At 41.7% G+C, this 15,106-nt stretch overlaps 1 protein-coding gene across 3 annotated transcripts; it reads left to right on the top strand.

Moving 5' to 3' along the window:
* Positions 1-1,181: 1,181 nt before the first annotated feature.
* Positions 1,182-4,177, top strand: LOC120272326 (ABC transporter G family member 14-like). 3 transcript variants are annotated; one of them, XM_039279137.1, is made up of 5 exons: positions 1,182-1,307; positions 1,380-2,178; positions 2,307-2,474; positions 2,947-3,125; positions 3,219-4,177. In XM_039279137.1, the coding sequence occupies exons 1-5, from the start codon at positions 1,233-1,235 to the stop codon at positions 3,867-3,869; spliced, it is 1,872 nt and encodes a 623-aa protein (XP_039135071.1). In that variant the 5' UTR covers positions 1,182-1,232; the 3' UTR covers positions 3,870-4,177. The 3 variants fall into 3 exon arrangements, with proteins under 3 accessions (XP_039135071.1, XP_039135073.1, XP_039135072.1); XM_039279139.1 differs by having other exon boundaries at positions 3,294-4,177; XM_039279138.1 differs by having other exon boundaries at positions 2,307-2,414.
* Positions 4,178-15,106: the final 10,929 nt, after the last annotated feature.

Raw genomic sequence — 15,106 nt, forward strand, 5'->3', positions numbered from 1 at the left:
TTAATCTTTGATATATTAAGTTTGTTAATTGTTTCGAATATATCTAAATTATTTTTGCTATAAAAGAAAAGGGATCATGCAAATCTTAGTATATTTGCTCGATGAGTTATTCTACAAATTCTGACTTGTCTGAAATTTTAATATTTCATTTGGCTTTCTGATAACAAATTAAGTTATTTTGAAATAACCAAGTTTTTGATAATCTGGCTCGGGTCACTGAGGGTGAACAAATGAGCTTTGAAAATTTGACTCGGGTCACCGAGTTTAAACAAATGACTTCTGATATTTTGTTTTGTCCATAGTAAACTGGGAGACGTATATTTTTTCATATCTTATAATTTGTTTTCCGTTGACTCAATCTAATTTCCTGAACTATGTTTTGTAAACATTACCTATGTTTTATTATTCATTCATGATTTTGAATCTATTAAACCTTGCATGATCCCAATGTTTTTAGTGGGCTACTTGCTGGGCTGTCAAGCTCATGATTTGGTTATTGAACTTTTTCAGATCACGAGTATAATAGCTTACCGGGAGTGAGCAACTAGCGAACCTACCCATGTTGTTGTTTGAGCTCTAATTGTTGTCTGTATTGTAAACTTTGATTTTGTGTTTGTTTAGATTTTGTATATTTAGGATTTTGACTTTTGGAATTTTACAGTTGTGTTAGATTGTAACTTCTGTCTTGAAATAGATTCTGAGGCCTTACATACCTACTGTGCTATGCACTATGGGTTTGTGGCCATTTGTTGATGTACCGGATCCGGCGAGCCAAATTGGGGATGTGATCACAATAGCGTCAAGTATAATTTTCATAACCATTTGTCCAAAACCACTGTTGGTAAACTTTGTCTGATATTGTGTTTCCTTGGTGCCTTGTCCTTTATACTTAATTCCAATAAATTTCTATACAAATCAAGCATGGCATTAAGAAGTCTAGTCAAACAACATCCAGACCAATCAACCTTCGAAACATTACAAACCATCATCATGATCATTGATAGGTGATAATGAAATATATTCCCCTAAACATACGTCTGGTAACTAAAGTCAAAGTGACAAATTCAGGAAAACATGCTCGCCTGTTGACGGTAAAAGCTGAGTCCAACTACCTATGTGAAAAAGGCAACTGCTTGCTAACTGACTCCCATCTCCCTCCCACCCTTATAAATAACACCACAAGAGGCGCAGAAGCAGCATGAGAAGTATCAATAGCCCTACAAAACTGAATCATGCCTCCAACCCAAGATCATCCAACCGAACCAGTTGTAGCATATCCATCCTGCGTTTTTCCAGTCACTCTCAAGGTAATTAGCAATACATGCATGAACTCATTAATTTCAAGCAAATTCACCTTAGAATTCTATAACATTGAACAGTTTGAAGAGGTGGTGTACAAAGTAAAGGTTAACTCCAAGCAAAAAGGATGGACATGTTGCAACAGTGTCCAATCAGAGAAAACAATACTCAACGGGATATCTGGCATGGTTTGCCCGGGCGAAATACTAGCCATGCTAGGCCCATCCGGCAGCGGCAAGACAACCTTACTCACTGCACTCGGTGGGCGTTTACGCGGCAAGCTCTCAGGAAAAATCACTTACAACGGTCAGCCTTTCTCGAGCAGCATGCGAAGACGAACTGGTTTTGTGTTACAGGACGACGTGCTCTATCCTCACCTCACTGTCAGCGAAACACTCATGTACACGGCCCTCCTCCGGCTGCCGAGTTCGCTGACGAAAGACGAGAAGGTGCAACAAGCTCAACGTGTTATGGCTGAGCTTGGGTTGGGTGGAGTGGCTAACACTATGATTGGAGGACCGTTGTTTAGAGGGGTGTCTGGTGGGGAGAAGAAGAGGGTGAGTATTGGGCAGGAGATGTTACTGAACCCGAGTTTGTTGCTTGTTGATGAGCCTACTTCCGGCCTGGACTCGACCACGGCGCAGAGAATTATGAGCACTTTGCGGAGGCTAGCGGTCGAGGGTGGCCTGACGGTGGTGACAACCATCCATCAGCCATCTAGCAGGCTGTACCATATGTTTCATAAGGTTGTCCTAATCTCGGAAGGATGCCCTATGTACTACGGCCCAGCCTCAAGTGCTCTTGACTACCTGTCCTCCATTGGTTATTCTTCTCCTATTGTAGCTAACCCTGCTGACGTCTTGCTCGATCTTGCCAACGGTAATTATTATTATTACTATTTATTTATATATTTATGATATGATTGTATGTTGATGTGATGGTGATGTATCCACTTATGATAGTGGCAGCGATCATTAGAAACTAGTTGTCAAAAACTTTTCTCACAGGAATCAGCCCAAATAATAGCAACGTGGAAAAGGAGCAGAACGAGCAGAAGATGGTGAAGGAGGAGCTTATCTTGGCTTATGATCGCAACATCGCCTCTAGATTGAAAAGTGAGCTCTGTTCTGTAGATCCTAACACATTCAATTACCTTAGAGAAATTCCCAACAATGGTGAGCCACTTTATCATCTTCCTTAATAACTCTCTTTCTCTTTTCAAAAGATGATCTATCTAGTTTATACTATTTATTGATAGGGATGGGCGGCAACATGTTTACTGCCGGTCTTTTCCAACTAACAGCAGCCAAACTATCAGCCCATCCGACATGAAAAATACAGCTCAACCAAAAAATAAAGATAGGAGAATAACTACAAATCTTTCAACTAATAGCAACCAAACTCTGAGTAACCCAACCAAGAAATTCAGATTGAAGAATAAGAGTACATAAAAAATAGATCATTGCCCCAAATAAGCTCAATATAAGGTTAATCATAAAAAATAACATAAACTTCCTCAAATCATCACTCTTAAATTAATAACCAATAAATTATATTTGTTCTTGGTAGATTTGGGTAGGGTTCACAGCTCTATGTTAGAACACGTAACAATAAACGCACTAAATTTGAACATGAATGTATATGCAGTGAAGAGGGAGCAATGGAGCACCAGTTGGTGGGAACAGTTCAGGGTGCTATTAAGCAGGGGACTCAAAGAAAGGAGATACGAAGCCTTCAACAAGCTAAGAATATTTCAAGTTTTAAGTGTGGCAACCGTCGGAGGCTTACTGTGGTGGCAAACCCCACCATCCCATATCCAAGACAGGGTAATTAACTAATCAGTCATTTCATTCTTCAATTTTCATTCCAATGCTCTTAATTCTAAGAACTCATAACAACACCATCGATCATGCACGCAGACATCCCTCCTCTTTTTCTTTTCTGTATTCTGGGGTTTCTATCCTCTATACAACGCAGTATACACATTCCCACAGGAACGGGCAATGCTCATCAAAGAACAATCATCAGGCATGTACCGCCTTTCATCTTACTTCCTAGCTCGCACAGTCGGAGACCTCCCAATGGAGCTAGCTCTCCCTACGGCATTCGTCTTAATCATCTATTGGATGGGTGGGCTAAAGTCTGATCCAGCAACCTTTATTCTTTCCCTCCTTGTAATCCTCTACTCAGTTCTTGTTGCCCAGAGCCTCGGCCTTGCCGTCGGCGCTGCCCTTATGGACATCAAACAAGGAACCACAATGGCCTCTGTTATCACCCTCGTCTTCCTTGCCGCCGGTGGCTACTATGTTCAGCAAATCCCTTCTTTTATTGCCTGGTTTAAGTATTTCAGCTACAGTTTTTACTGTTTTAAGCTTCTTTTAGGCATACACTATAGAGCTGACGAATTCTATGAGTGTTCCCCTGGTATCATGTGCCCGGTGATGGAGTTCCCTGCTATCAAGGCTGTAGGTCTTGCACACATTTGGGCAGACGTTTGCGTCATGGCTCTTATGCTCATCGGTTACCGCCTTGTTGCTTTCTTGGCTTTGCATCGACTGCGCCTGAGATAGTCATCATCACTCAAAACAATTACAAATCATATATGCAGGACACATGTATATGTATATTTGTAGAAAGAGAGAGGGAGAGCAGCACGCATGCACATTTTCCGGAGTGAGAGTTGTAGGATCTGAGAGCAGAGTACTCCAAGAGAGAGTGCAGTAGCATACAATATAAATGATCTGAAATATATAGAGTTAATGAAGTTCTTGTTTTGGTGTTACTTTCCTATACTCTTTTACTTTCCTATAATTTGGCAAGATCAGATGTAATGCTCACCAAATCACTCAGTGAGAGTTACAATTTAGATTACAGTTCACAGACAGATTTTCAAGAATTCATTCACACATTCAGTGAATATTAAACCATTAAACAACATCTAACGAGTTCTCACAGGATTCAAGATCAATCAAGATCTCAACCCTCAAAATACAACAAAGTTTCACAGGAGAAGATGCCTAACTCAGTGGCTTCTTTTCCTACTTTCCTATTTCTCAACAATGTCTTCTTATATTGCTTGAGCTCCTCGGGCCTAGCGTACTCCTTCAACCGTATATTCTCCCTTCTTAGCCTCTGATTCTTTCCCGTCATCATCACTGCCATTGAATGCTCCTTATCTTTCATATCTTCTTGGTCCACGTCTCCACTATTCAACCATCCACTTCCTAAAGGCATGTATTGGACCTCACTATCTGATGACGCTACGCCACGCATCTCTTCTTTGCTCTTTTATAACCGCTGAAGGATGATTCATTCCCATGCCCCATGCCCACCTGTCTCTAGCTCTAATTAGTTAATAGATTTGGCGGCCACCTTGATGGGGAATATTACATTTTGAGGAATTTATTTAAGGCCTTGACTAACCATCTGTCTCAAGCTGGCAAGAAGTTAACTTGGTCAAGGAAGTACCCATTCTATCAAATTAATGCTGCCAAATAGACTCATTCAAACTTTATCTTTGATGCTTTCAATAGATTTAGAAATTCAGTGAAGCTTAGTTCGTTGATGATTAATGTCTAGGTGATGCTCACACTTGAAAAGTCAGCTTTAAGATTATGAAGTTACCATATTTGGATAGTCTGATTGACCTCCAGCAAGTGCATGGGGGTTATCAGATAATACCCTGTGTGTGACACAAGAGTTATATTCCTCGGGCCTAAGCATCTACTCTTACTTCCTCTTCACCTATTGTCTAATCAGTAAATTTGAGTTCAAGTAATCTAAACTGCTAAAACTACTTAAAAGAACTAATGGAGAGTGCCCAAGTGATAATATAGTTGGGTGAAAATCATGAGGAAGAAGATGGTCATGGATGGGGATCTCCTCGGGACTACTAAAGCTAGAAGGATGCTAGGGTTATAAAGCAATGAAGGTTTAGGCAAGAGATTCCTAACGTACCTTAACCCCGAATCCTTTAGTGGTTAACCCCTAATCCCATACAATTATTAATCGGAATATCTTCTAACCAAATCCTCTTATGATTACACTACATGTTGAGAAACTCTAATTAGGGTCAAAAACAAAATACCCAAATCCTTTGGTGTATTCCTACATGGATCTCTTTCAAGCTATGTAAGTCTAATTTTAGGGCGCTTCCAGAGCTCCTAGTACAAAGTAGAAATTTAAGCACAGAGTTCTCATGCAATCTAATACATTCAAGAACACATAGCAAGAACCACAAATCACACACATTGCATTAAATGTATATCACAATATCCAAAATACCAAAGTTCATCTTAAGGTTTACTGGTATCTGGTAACATTGGGTTTTAGTCGTCTATACAAGCAAATAACAAGATCAAAGTCATGGAAACAACTAAAATATGCATAAAAAGACTCCCTCAAACAGTGGAGACAAGATGGTGAGCTGGATTGCATTGAAAGTTTCCGTGGACGTCACAATGGGGTAGCTTTCCTCGTTGCCTTCAAGCTCTCCCTCTCCCAAGATGAGATCGGTGAAGATCTTTCATAAGTGTTCAAGTGAACATATTTTTTAATGTGTTTTACATGAATTGAGCATCATTTTTATCATGTTTTATATCTCATAAATTATATTTGGTGTTCCTTTATGCAAATAGGATTGTGAAGGCTTTGAGAGAAGAAAACTAACAAAGATAGGTTATGAAGGCACAATTTGGGAGTTTATATGCAACATAAGGATCAAGACACAAGTAGAGCTCATACACATGAGGACGTGTGCCAACTTCTGAAAGAATTCAAATTAAAGTATGAGGTGGAAGGGCACAAAGGCAGCCCACCCGGCTGGGCCAGAATTCCACCTGGGTAGGTAGAGGAATCTGCAGCCCACTAGGGCTAGTGGAAGTTGACTAGGGCGGGTCAAGGCAAGCGACAAGCATGAGCTAGTAATTATAACACTACACCATAGTGGGGTTTTTACGACAATTTTATTGGCTTTTAGCGGCATTTATAAACGCCGCAAAATTTATGATCGTCGTTTTTAGAAAACACCACGATTAGTGCCGCTAAAGAGAACATCGGTATTTTAGTGCCGTTTTATTTGTAAAACGCCGGAAAACTAGCGGCATTTTACACTTAAACGCCGGCTACAATTAGTAGAGAATTAGATATATCAGGCATCAAACTAGTAGTGCTTATCAAAATAAACCCCGCTATTATCGCGGTGATTATTTGTAGAAACGACGTGCAGTGGTCGATTGTAATTTAAAAAAAACCAAAGAAAATTAGAGGCGTTTATATTAGAAAAAGCCACTATTTTAGTGGCGTTTTGTAATTTAAATGCCGCTAACGTAGTGGCGTTTATAAGATGAAACGCCACTAAATCACTGCCGTTCTTAGCAAAACTCTAGTAATTTTTTGAACTTTTAAACAATGTTAATACTTTATAACGCCGTTTTTTGTGAAAATCGCCACTAAATAACAGATTTTTTGAATAAAAACGCCATAAAAGGATGCGTTTTGCCGGCGTTTTCATTATAAAATCCGGTAAATTTATTTCTTATAAAAATTCTGCCATTTTGTAATATTATTAATGCGCATTTTTCACAAAAACAAAAGGTAGTACAAACACCTATAATTAACATTCAAGATAACAACAGTCACATAGTTATCTATGTACACAAACAAAATTGTTGATGTTTAATAATTTAAAACAAATTAGAAGTCATAAACGTGTTCGATATTATTACATAGTTAGTTTTATGATTCTTGTCTTACTCCAAATAATAAAAACAAAAACAAAGATAAATAAAAACCCTCCATGGCATGATGAATGTCACTATTGATCTCCAGAAGACTGATTTTGCAATTAAAAAAAAATTATTAGAAAAGATTCGACAATGATTTTAAAATTATAACAAATTGATGCAACCACAGTAATATTGTCACTTTCGAAATACCTGTGACTTAGAACTTGAGCCAGCTATGTCAACTATAGGGATAGTAGCTCTGGGAAAACGGGTTTGTAAGAACCCAAGAAGACCATTATATCGAGCACATTCTTGTGCACATTCCTGCTCACGTTGTGCACGTTCTTGCTCTCGCTTCTCTTTTAATTGGTGCATCTGTTGTTCCATTTGATGAAACACTTAATTTGCTTCTTAACTATATGAAAGATGAATAGTGATATGTGTGACAAGATTCAATTCTCAAAAGTAAAACAACCCGAAAGAGAGCAAAAGTAAAGGAGAAGGTAAGGCAATCAATAAAGATGGGGTACCCGGGTATTGATCCGCCTAGAAAAATCGTTTCAAGTGCAAGAACTCTCTATTATTCTTCCTAACTAATGCAATGGTGAGTCAGGGACATCCTTTAATGCATGGCCCCGAATCTAGGGTTAACCAAGCCTAATCCTTTACATGTCCTGGAGGAGAGGTTGAACAACCTCTCAACCTCGCACTCGTAAGAAGGATTGCATTAAGCTATAGGGATTCCAAGTGATAAATCTCCTCCTAATTGTATACCTAACCCTTGGTCCAGAAGAAAGGTCCCTAACCACAATTAAGTCCTTGATGCTAAAATCACCTCAACGCTTCAGTCCGTTGCACTCGCAACTAAGCCCCAGCGGAGGGTCATCCTTTAGATCATTCGCTCTATTATGGAAGCAAAGAACTTGAGGAAAGGAGGTAGAATCTATCACACCGGATGGGAAAGGGGACGCTCCTGTACCTCTCGACTCACCCTCTCAACCCTCTCCAATCAAGCTTTGTCTAACTCTCGTGGCGTGTCACTCACTCACAAGGGTTACCACATGAACTCTCAACCCTAGTGTCAATCTAAGGGAGTATTCAAACAATCAAACATTCAAGATTGGAACTCACAATAACATCAATTAATTGAAAGCATAATAAAAAGATTCAATGAAACTAATACATCCTAGCGTTCAAAAATACCCAAGTACCAACTAGGGGTTTAGCTCTCCATGGAGCACAATACAAACGATAATGAAATCAAATGTAAAAGAAAGTAATCCATAGGAAAACCCCCTCGATAGTCGTGGTGATGGTCTTGTAGAGAATCGTCTACTCATCGCAAGATCCCTTGTCCGGTATAAGATACGCCTCGCCGAATCAATCCGACGGAGGCTCCCTTACCAACCTTCTTCCAAAGAATGATGATGTCGGAGCCGTAGAACCTCTCCAAATCCCTAGCCAATACCTTTCAAAACCCTAGCCGCAACCCTCTCTCAAGATGGGGAAAAGATGGAGAAAAGAATGTTGAAATCGACATTAAATAGGGTTGGAATTGGGATTCCACATGCCCTTATGGATATTCCACACGGGCCTGTGGAATTAACACACGGGCGTGTGGAATTTCCACATGCCCGTGTGGCTCCTCTGTTTTGCTCCTTCTTCGGCCGGCTGTGAACAGTACCTGCTACAGTAATTTTTTATAGGGATTGCTATAGTATCCTGCTACAGTAATGGCCCGAAATACTCTCGAATCCATGCTTTCATCGATGTAATGTAAACGGGCACACGTTCATGTCATAGATCGTCTTGGTTCTTCAATAAACGACCACGTTGGTGGAGATCTTGCTAAATATGCACAAGCCAAAATACTAGGATGTAACTGTCTTCGTACCCCTCCAAATTATTGCCTTAGCTCGAATACAAGGAGGTTGACACACATTATAGCATTCTAAACCTGACTCATGTCTCCTCGTTTGAGCTTTCTCAAGATCTCCTCCAAATAATGCGTAAAACGATCTGCAATGGCTTCTTTCACAAATAATCGGCCTCACAACCCAACCTGCATAAAAGTACATAAATACACACGTATTAGTGCTAAAACCTGACAAAAGTAATGCTCATCATAAGGAAAGAACGCTTCGCATTCTTATCGCACAAGCACTTATCAAACTCCTCCACACTTAAGCTTTTGCTTATCCTCAAGCAAAAGTTAAAACATTGTATGCATAGATGAAAGGACTATTGGAAGTGCTTGGCCTTAAGTTCACCAAAGCATACAAAGAAAGCATTCTAATAGTATAGGAAATTTCAACACTAAATATGAAAGAATCAATGCTCTAGCGAAAAACTTGAATTAAAAAGGACAACAAACCCGAAATCGTGTAAATGTGTGAACTCACTCAAGTCAACCTAAACTATACTCCTCAAAGTTCTAGCTATAAGGGACTTATTTATCTACAAAGAGTACCAAACATTTCAAAAAAGGTAGTAGCTTCACACATCCTCTAAGGTAACCCTTTCCAAAGCGGTCGCTAAGGTGACTTTCACACTTTCGAGGTGGTAGCTCTTTCTGCCGGGGTGGTAGTTTTCACACATCCCATGAGATAGCTCTTTCTCTCAATAGGGCATTGCTAGTATCTGACTTATGAGAGTAGCTTCATACATCATGGGTGGTAGCTCTTTCCACCCAACAAGCACAATTAAACGATAAAAACACTTTGTTCTTTCTTTCTTTTCCATTTCCATTTTTTTTAGTAAAGCAACACAAGAAACAAAACTAAAACTGGTCCCTTTAACCTTAGACTTGAGTTTCTAAAAGAGTTTAAAGAGTGAGAAGTGCACAAAATGTTATTCGGGCAAAAATTCCTAAAAATTCAAGCAATAACTAGAGCATGAGAACATTCAATGTTAAAAATTCTCCTAAACTCAAGAATACCGTCATTGCAACTAAGGTGAACCACCATTAGATATGTGAGCATATATATGAATCAAATAGTGTAAAAGATATGTGCACCATGAAACTCCCCCACCTCCCACACACACACACTTAAGTTGTACAATGACCTCAATGTACACATGCAAGCTCACTTATAATGAATATCAATCAAGAATAAATGTGGCAGAAGTAATCAAAACAATACTCCCCTGACTCCTAGTATTACATTTGATGGAGCTAAATCCTTGGGGGTGATATAACAACAGGTTGTGAGGCACACACGGCCAAGTGCCGAAGCACCTTGGCCGTGTCTATGACAAGTTCTCAGTTCCCATGATGACAAGACCATCTGCACGCATACACGAGGGGGTTTAGTAGAGCTCAATAAAAGAAAAAAAAACTCGAGTATATATAAGATAGAGCAAGAAATACAACTCGAGACAACAAAATGAAAATAAGCTCAGAAGGAAAGTCCTTTCTAAGGATAACATGTCCAAAATAAAATGCAAGTAGAAATAAAAGCAAGTCAAGTGTCGGCGCCACGCTCTAGCTCCTCTTCTGCTGGTGTTGGATCAGAAGGTACTGGTGGGTCCTATGATGGTGATGCACGGGGCGTTTGGGAGCTGCGCGGTCGCAGTACAAAAGGTGCAGCAACATCTCTCTGAAGGATCTGCTGTAAAATGTCAAAACGCGCCACGAACTCGATGAATAGTGCGGCCTGCGTCGCACGCAACTCTACTATCTACGCTCGTGCCTCAGCGATCTCTGCCCGTACTACCCCCATGGCACTCTCGAGCCTCTCAAAACGATCATGGGATTGAGATGGTGAGAACATACGTACCGGGGATGGGTCCTCTATCGCCGGAGGTGCGTCAGTCTCCATCGGCATCGGCTGAGGCTCGGGGGCAGGCTGAGAAGCCTCTGCATCATCACCCTCATCCTCAGCTATCTCTAGAGTGGGTAGAACCAAATCATATACCCCCGTCTGTACTCGGCGGATCATACCCATCAATCTCATCTTCTTCAGACTCAGGGGAGCAGGAGTACTTGTCCTCTCAGCCCCGCGAATCGCGTCCAAGATGCCCATAACCATGACTAATCTCGTAATGTAGGGGCCCGAGAAGATTGCTGCCAATCTAGCCTAATGCCCTTGATGATGAATATGCTCTGCAAGGATGTGCCCTAGATGAATCGGTATGCGCTGCACCATCGAATACAGATATAAAAGCTCCTGCCGGCTCAGAACACCTATGCAGTCACCACGGCCATTCACTGACCTACTTATAATGGCGTGTAAATATCAGTAGGTAGGTCAGGAAAGGCACGTGGCCTTGGACACCCCCGGCTTGTACTGACCCTGACCACACAACACTTGGTAGGCTCTCTAGAGGTCAAAGCTCCAGGATAATAAGTCGGTAGCTGAGAATACTCCTAAGTGTCCGTGAATGCCTCCTCGTATAGCGCAAGCAAGACTGAGAACTGCGTGATGCTCATGTAGTGGTGATGTCCAAATGCTCTAAACTGGATGGTGTCCAAGCTATCGAATCTCTCATACGATCTATCGAACTCAAATGACGACAAAACCTTCAGTGTGAGCTCACGGATGGCTGGCTCTCTAGTCGTCAATAACTGACTCCACCACCCTACTAAAACAAGGTCCTCGATCTCTTAAGCAAATTCATCCCCCTGCTATAACTCTCAGAGTACGCTACTATCTAGATATCGAGTCTGTTCGAACCGAAGTCTCGACAGACGCACAAAATGAGCCTGATGCTCAGGAATAGTGAAACTCATGCCAGCGGACTCGGAGAATGACTCCCACGGCCGTTTCTTTGCTTGCTTCTTTAACCTAGGTGCCATATCTTGCAAATTTTCAAAGGAAATCAATCAAACAAGTTGGATAATGATGCTTCAAAAATCCACACGGTCGTGGGGAATTTTTGCACACCTGTGTGGATCCATAGGGCATGAAGAACAACACGATCGTGCCTCAAAAATCCAATAAAACACTTCTAAAACTCTTCTAACTTCATTCTAAGCATGCTCATACACTCTAATTGCAAAAATGAAGCATTTTTAGCAAGTTCATCGATTAGAATCAAGAATTGGCAAAGAAAATCAAAGATAGGGGCTTAACGACGAGTTGAGATGAGGAGAATAGGAATAGGCCAGTACACCAACTAAAAATCCTCCAAAATCGGCAGTACGAGGTCGGAAACCAATGCTAGAGTATTCTGAAGAGAGTGGAGAGGATGTAGATGAAGAGAAACAAGTCTTCTTTAAAAAGAACTCGTGCCCCTTGGAGTTCTGTATATCCGCATAGGCGTGTGGAAATTCCATATGCCCGTGTGTCTCCATAGTGGAGAGCCACAGGGGCAGACGTACGCCCCTGTGTACTCTCGGGATAGCTCTTACTGTCTCTGAAAACACTTGCACGGCCGTGTGAAAATTACCCACGCCCGTGCGCCTGACCCAAAGAGGAAGCTGCACGCCTCTGTGCACTCTCTACTCAACCAAGAGAAAATCACTAAGTGTTTCGTACGCCCGTGCGGAAATTCCGCACGGCCGTGGACAATCACAGGCCCAACTCATAGGGGCATTCGCACGCCCCTGTGTGCTCTCAGGATGGAGAAGGGATCGTCTGTAGAAATCCGCACGGGTGTGCGAAAAATATCCACGCCCGTGCGTTGGTCACAAGGTTGTCCACAGGGGCGAGTGAACGCCCATGTGTGCTCTCGGGAAAAATTCCCAAGTTTCTGCAGAACAATGCACGCCCGTGCGGTAATTCTGCACGGCCGTGTGATAATCGCAAGGTCGCTCGCAGGGGCAAATCCACGTCCTTGTGCCTTCTCTGGATGAGCTCGTAATACAACCCCATAGGCGTGTGGAAATTCACGCGCTCGTGCGTTTTCTCTGGATGACTTGAAAAACTCTGCAGGCTCTGTAGAAATGTTATGAACATCGCATTCAGAGCCTGCTCTTTTATGCAACAATTGCCAGTGAAAAATAATAGAAACAAGCTCAAACGAATAAATCTTCGACAAATCCACATAAAAACACACGATGACACAAAAATCCACCAAAATGAAAACAACACAAACATCTAAACATGAAGACACAAACACTTAACAAGTTATTCATGCAAAACTAAACTATGACTAGGAAAAACAGTAAACACTTGGGTTGCCTCCTAAGAAGCGCTTGTTTAACGTCACTAAGCTTGACATACCTCATCTTACCTCAAGGGGGTTCATAGATGAAATTTGCCCTCTTACCCATGGCTTGAAAGCATGATGAGCAAAGTATCTTGAGAGTAGAAGGTGAATTAACGGGCTTGGGACTACCTAGAAACGGTTCATCATTCAGTTTGTGCACAACTCCAACAGTCTTGGAGTGTTTCCGATGGCGTCTCCTTGTCTTCATCATCTTCCGGAGCACTTTCTTCAAGATCCTCGGGGTAGATGGTACTTCTTCAGTTGAACCAAGCATCATTACTTCTTCAATTTCCTCCTCTTGGTCGAACAAACCCTCATACGGGTCCGAATTGAACATTTCCTGTATATATTCAGCAACAATCTCATCAGTAGTGTCTAGAAAATACAAAGTATCATCAAAATCAAGAGAATGCCGCATGGCTTCAACAAGGAAGTATATGAGCTTGTCATCTCTGATTCTCAAAGTTAGTTCCCCACTGTCCATGTCAATCAATGCTTTGGAAGTCCGCAAGAACAGTCTCCCAAGTATCAAGGGTACATCCGCATCCTCATCGACGTCTAGCACTACAAAGTCAACCAGAAAAATGTACTTGTCCACCTTGACAAGGACGTCTTCAATAATGCCCCTCGGATATTTCACGGTTTGGTCCGCCAATTGGAAAGTCATCCGAGTGGGCCTAGGCTCGCCCAAGCCTAGGTTTTGAAAGAAAGTGTATGGCATGACGTTAATGCTAGCCCCTGAATCCGCCAATGCCATTTCTTCACCTAGATTGCCAATATTACACGGAATGATAAAGCTTCCCGGGTCTTTTTTCTTGTTCGGCATGTTCTTTTGCAACACCGCCGAGTAAGATGCATCTAAAATCACTGAAGCACTCTCCTCCAACTTCCTCTTTTTAGTCAACAAGTCTTTCAAGAATTTCGCATACTTAGGCATTTGAGGTAATGCCTCAACAAAAGGAATATTGATGTAGAGTTGCTTGAACAAACTCAGGAACTTCTTGTACTGTTCATCCCCTTGGTCATTCTTCAATCTAGAGGGATTAGGGATTCTCGGCTTGAAAGGTGGGGTTGCTAACTCCTTCTCTTTGCTTCTTCCCCCTTTAACCTCTATAACCTCGGGTGCGTGTTCTTTTGGCTTCTCACCCGGAAGCCTACCTTCAACCTTAAAGTGATCACCTTCACATGCTCTCTAGGGTTGGTCTCAGTATTACTCGGCAAGCTTCCATGTGGCCTTTCCGAGAGAAACTTCACAATCTGCCCCACTTGATTTTGAAGGTTATGAAAAGAGATGGTGTGATTGCGAAGTGTAGCCTCAACTGATTCAAACCTTGTATTTGAAGATTGCACAAATCTAGTCAAGGCCTTCTCCAAATCATTCATTCGGGTTTCCAAACCTGAAACTCTATTTTCCACGTTCGGGGCTTGTTGTTGGAAACCCGGTTGCCCCATGGCCTTTTGTGGACCTTGGTTGCTCCACGAGAAATTGGGATGATTCTTCCAACCTGGATTGTAGGTATTGCTATATGGGTTTCCTTGAGTCCTTATGCCATTACCTACAAAATCGACGTTCTCAACTAAAAATGCATCACCAATAGAGATCGGAAAATCGGAGGGAGCATGTCTCCACCACACCCGGTGCAAGTACTCATGGTTGCCACTCTGTTTGAAGTTAGAACATCTAACTTCTTACTCAAATTTTCCACTTGCGCCTCCAATGAAGTTACTGCATCTATCTCATGAAAACCGGCCACCTTTTTCTTCTCCCTGGCATTCCATTGGTAGCTGTTTAAACCCATTTCTTCAATAAGTTAATGGCCTCATCGGGGGTCTTGCTACCTAAGGTCCCTCCTGCTGCTGCATCCAAGAGTTGTCTTGCACTCGGATTCAACCCGTTGTAAAAAGTCTGAACAATCATCCACTCAGGG

Source organism: Dioscorea cayenensis, chromosome 11 (assembly GCF_009730915.1).
Source record: "Dioscorea cayenensis subsp. rotundata cultivar TDr96_F1 chromosome 11, TDr96_F1_v2_PseudoChromosome.rev07_lg8_w22 25.fasta, whole genome shotgun sequence".
NCBI lineage: Eukaryota > Viridiplantae > Streptophyta > Magnoliopsida > Dioscoreales > Dioscoreaceae > Dioscorea > Dioscorea cayenensis.

What these genes read in the sequence shown, in the direction of transcription:
- LOC120272326 (XM_039279137.1), top strand. Translation starts at nt 1,233, where the DNA reads ATGCCTCCAACCCAAGATCATCCAACCGAACCAGTTGTAGCATATCCA. An exon ending in CTTGCTCGATCTTGCCAACG is followed by an intron (nt 2,179 to 2,306) that starts GTAATTATTATT and finishes CTTTTCTCACAG; the next exon opens with GAATCAGCCCAAATAATAGC. An exon ending in CATCCCATATCCAAGACAGG is followed by an intron (nt 3,126 to 3,218) that starts GTAATTAACTAA and finishes TCATGCACGCAG; the next exon opens with ACATCCCTCCTCTTTTTCTT.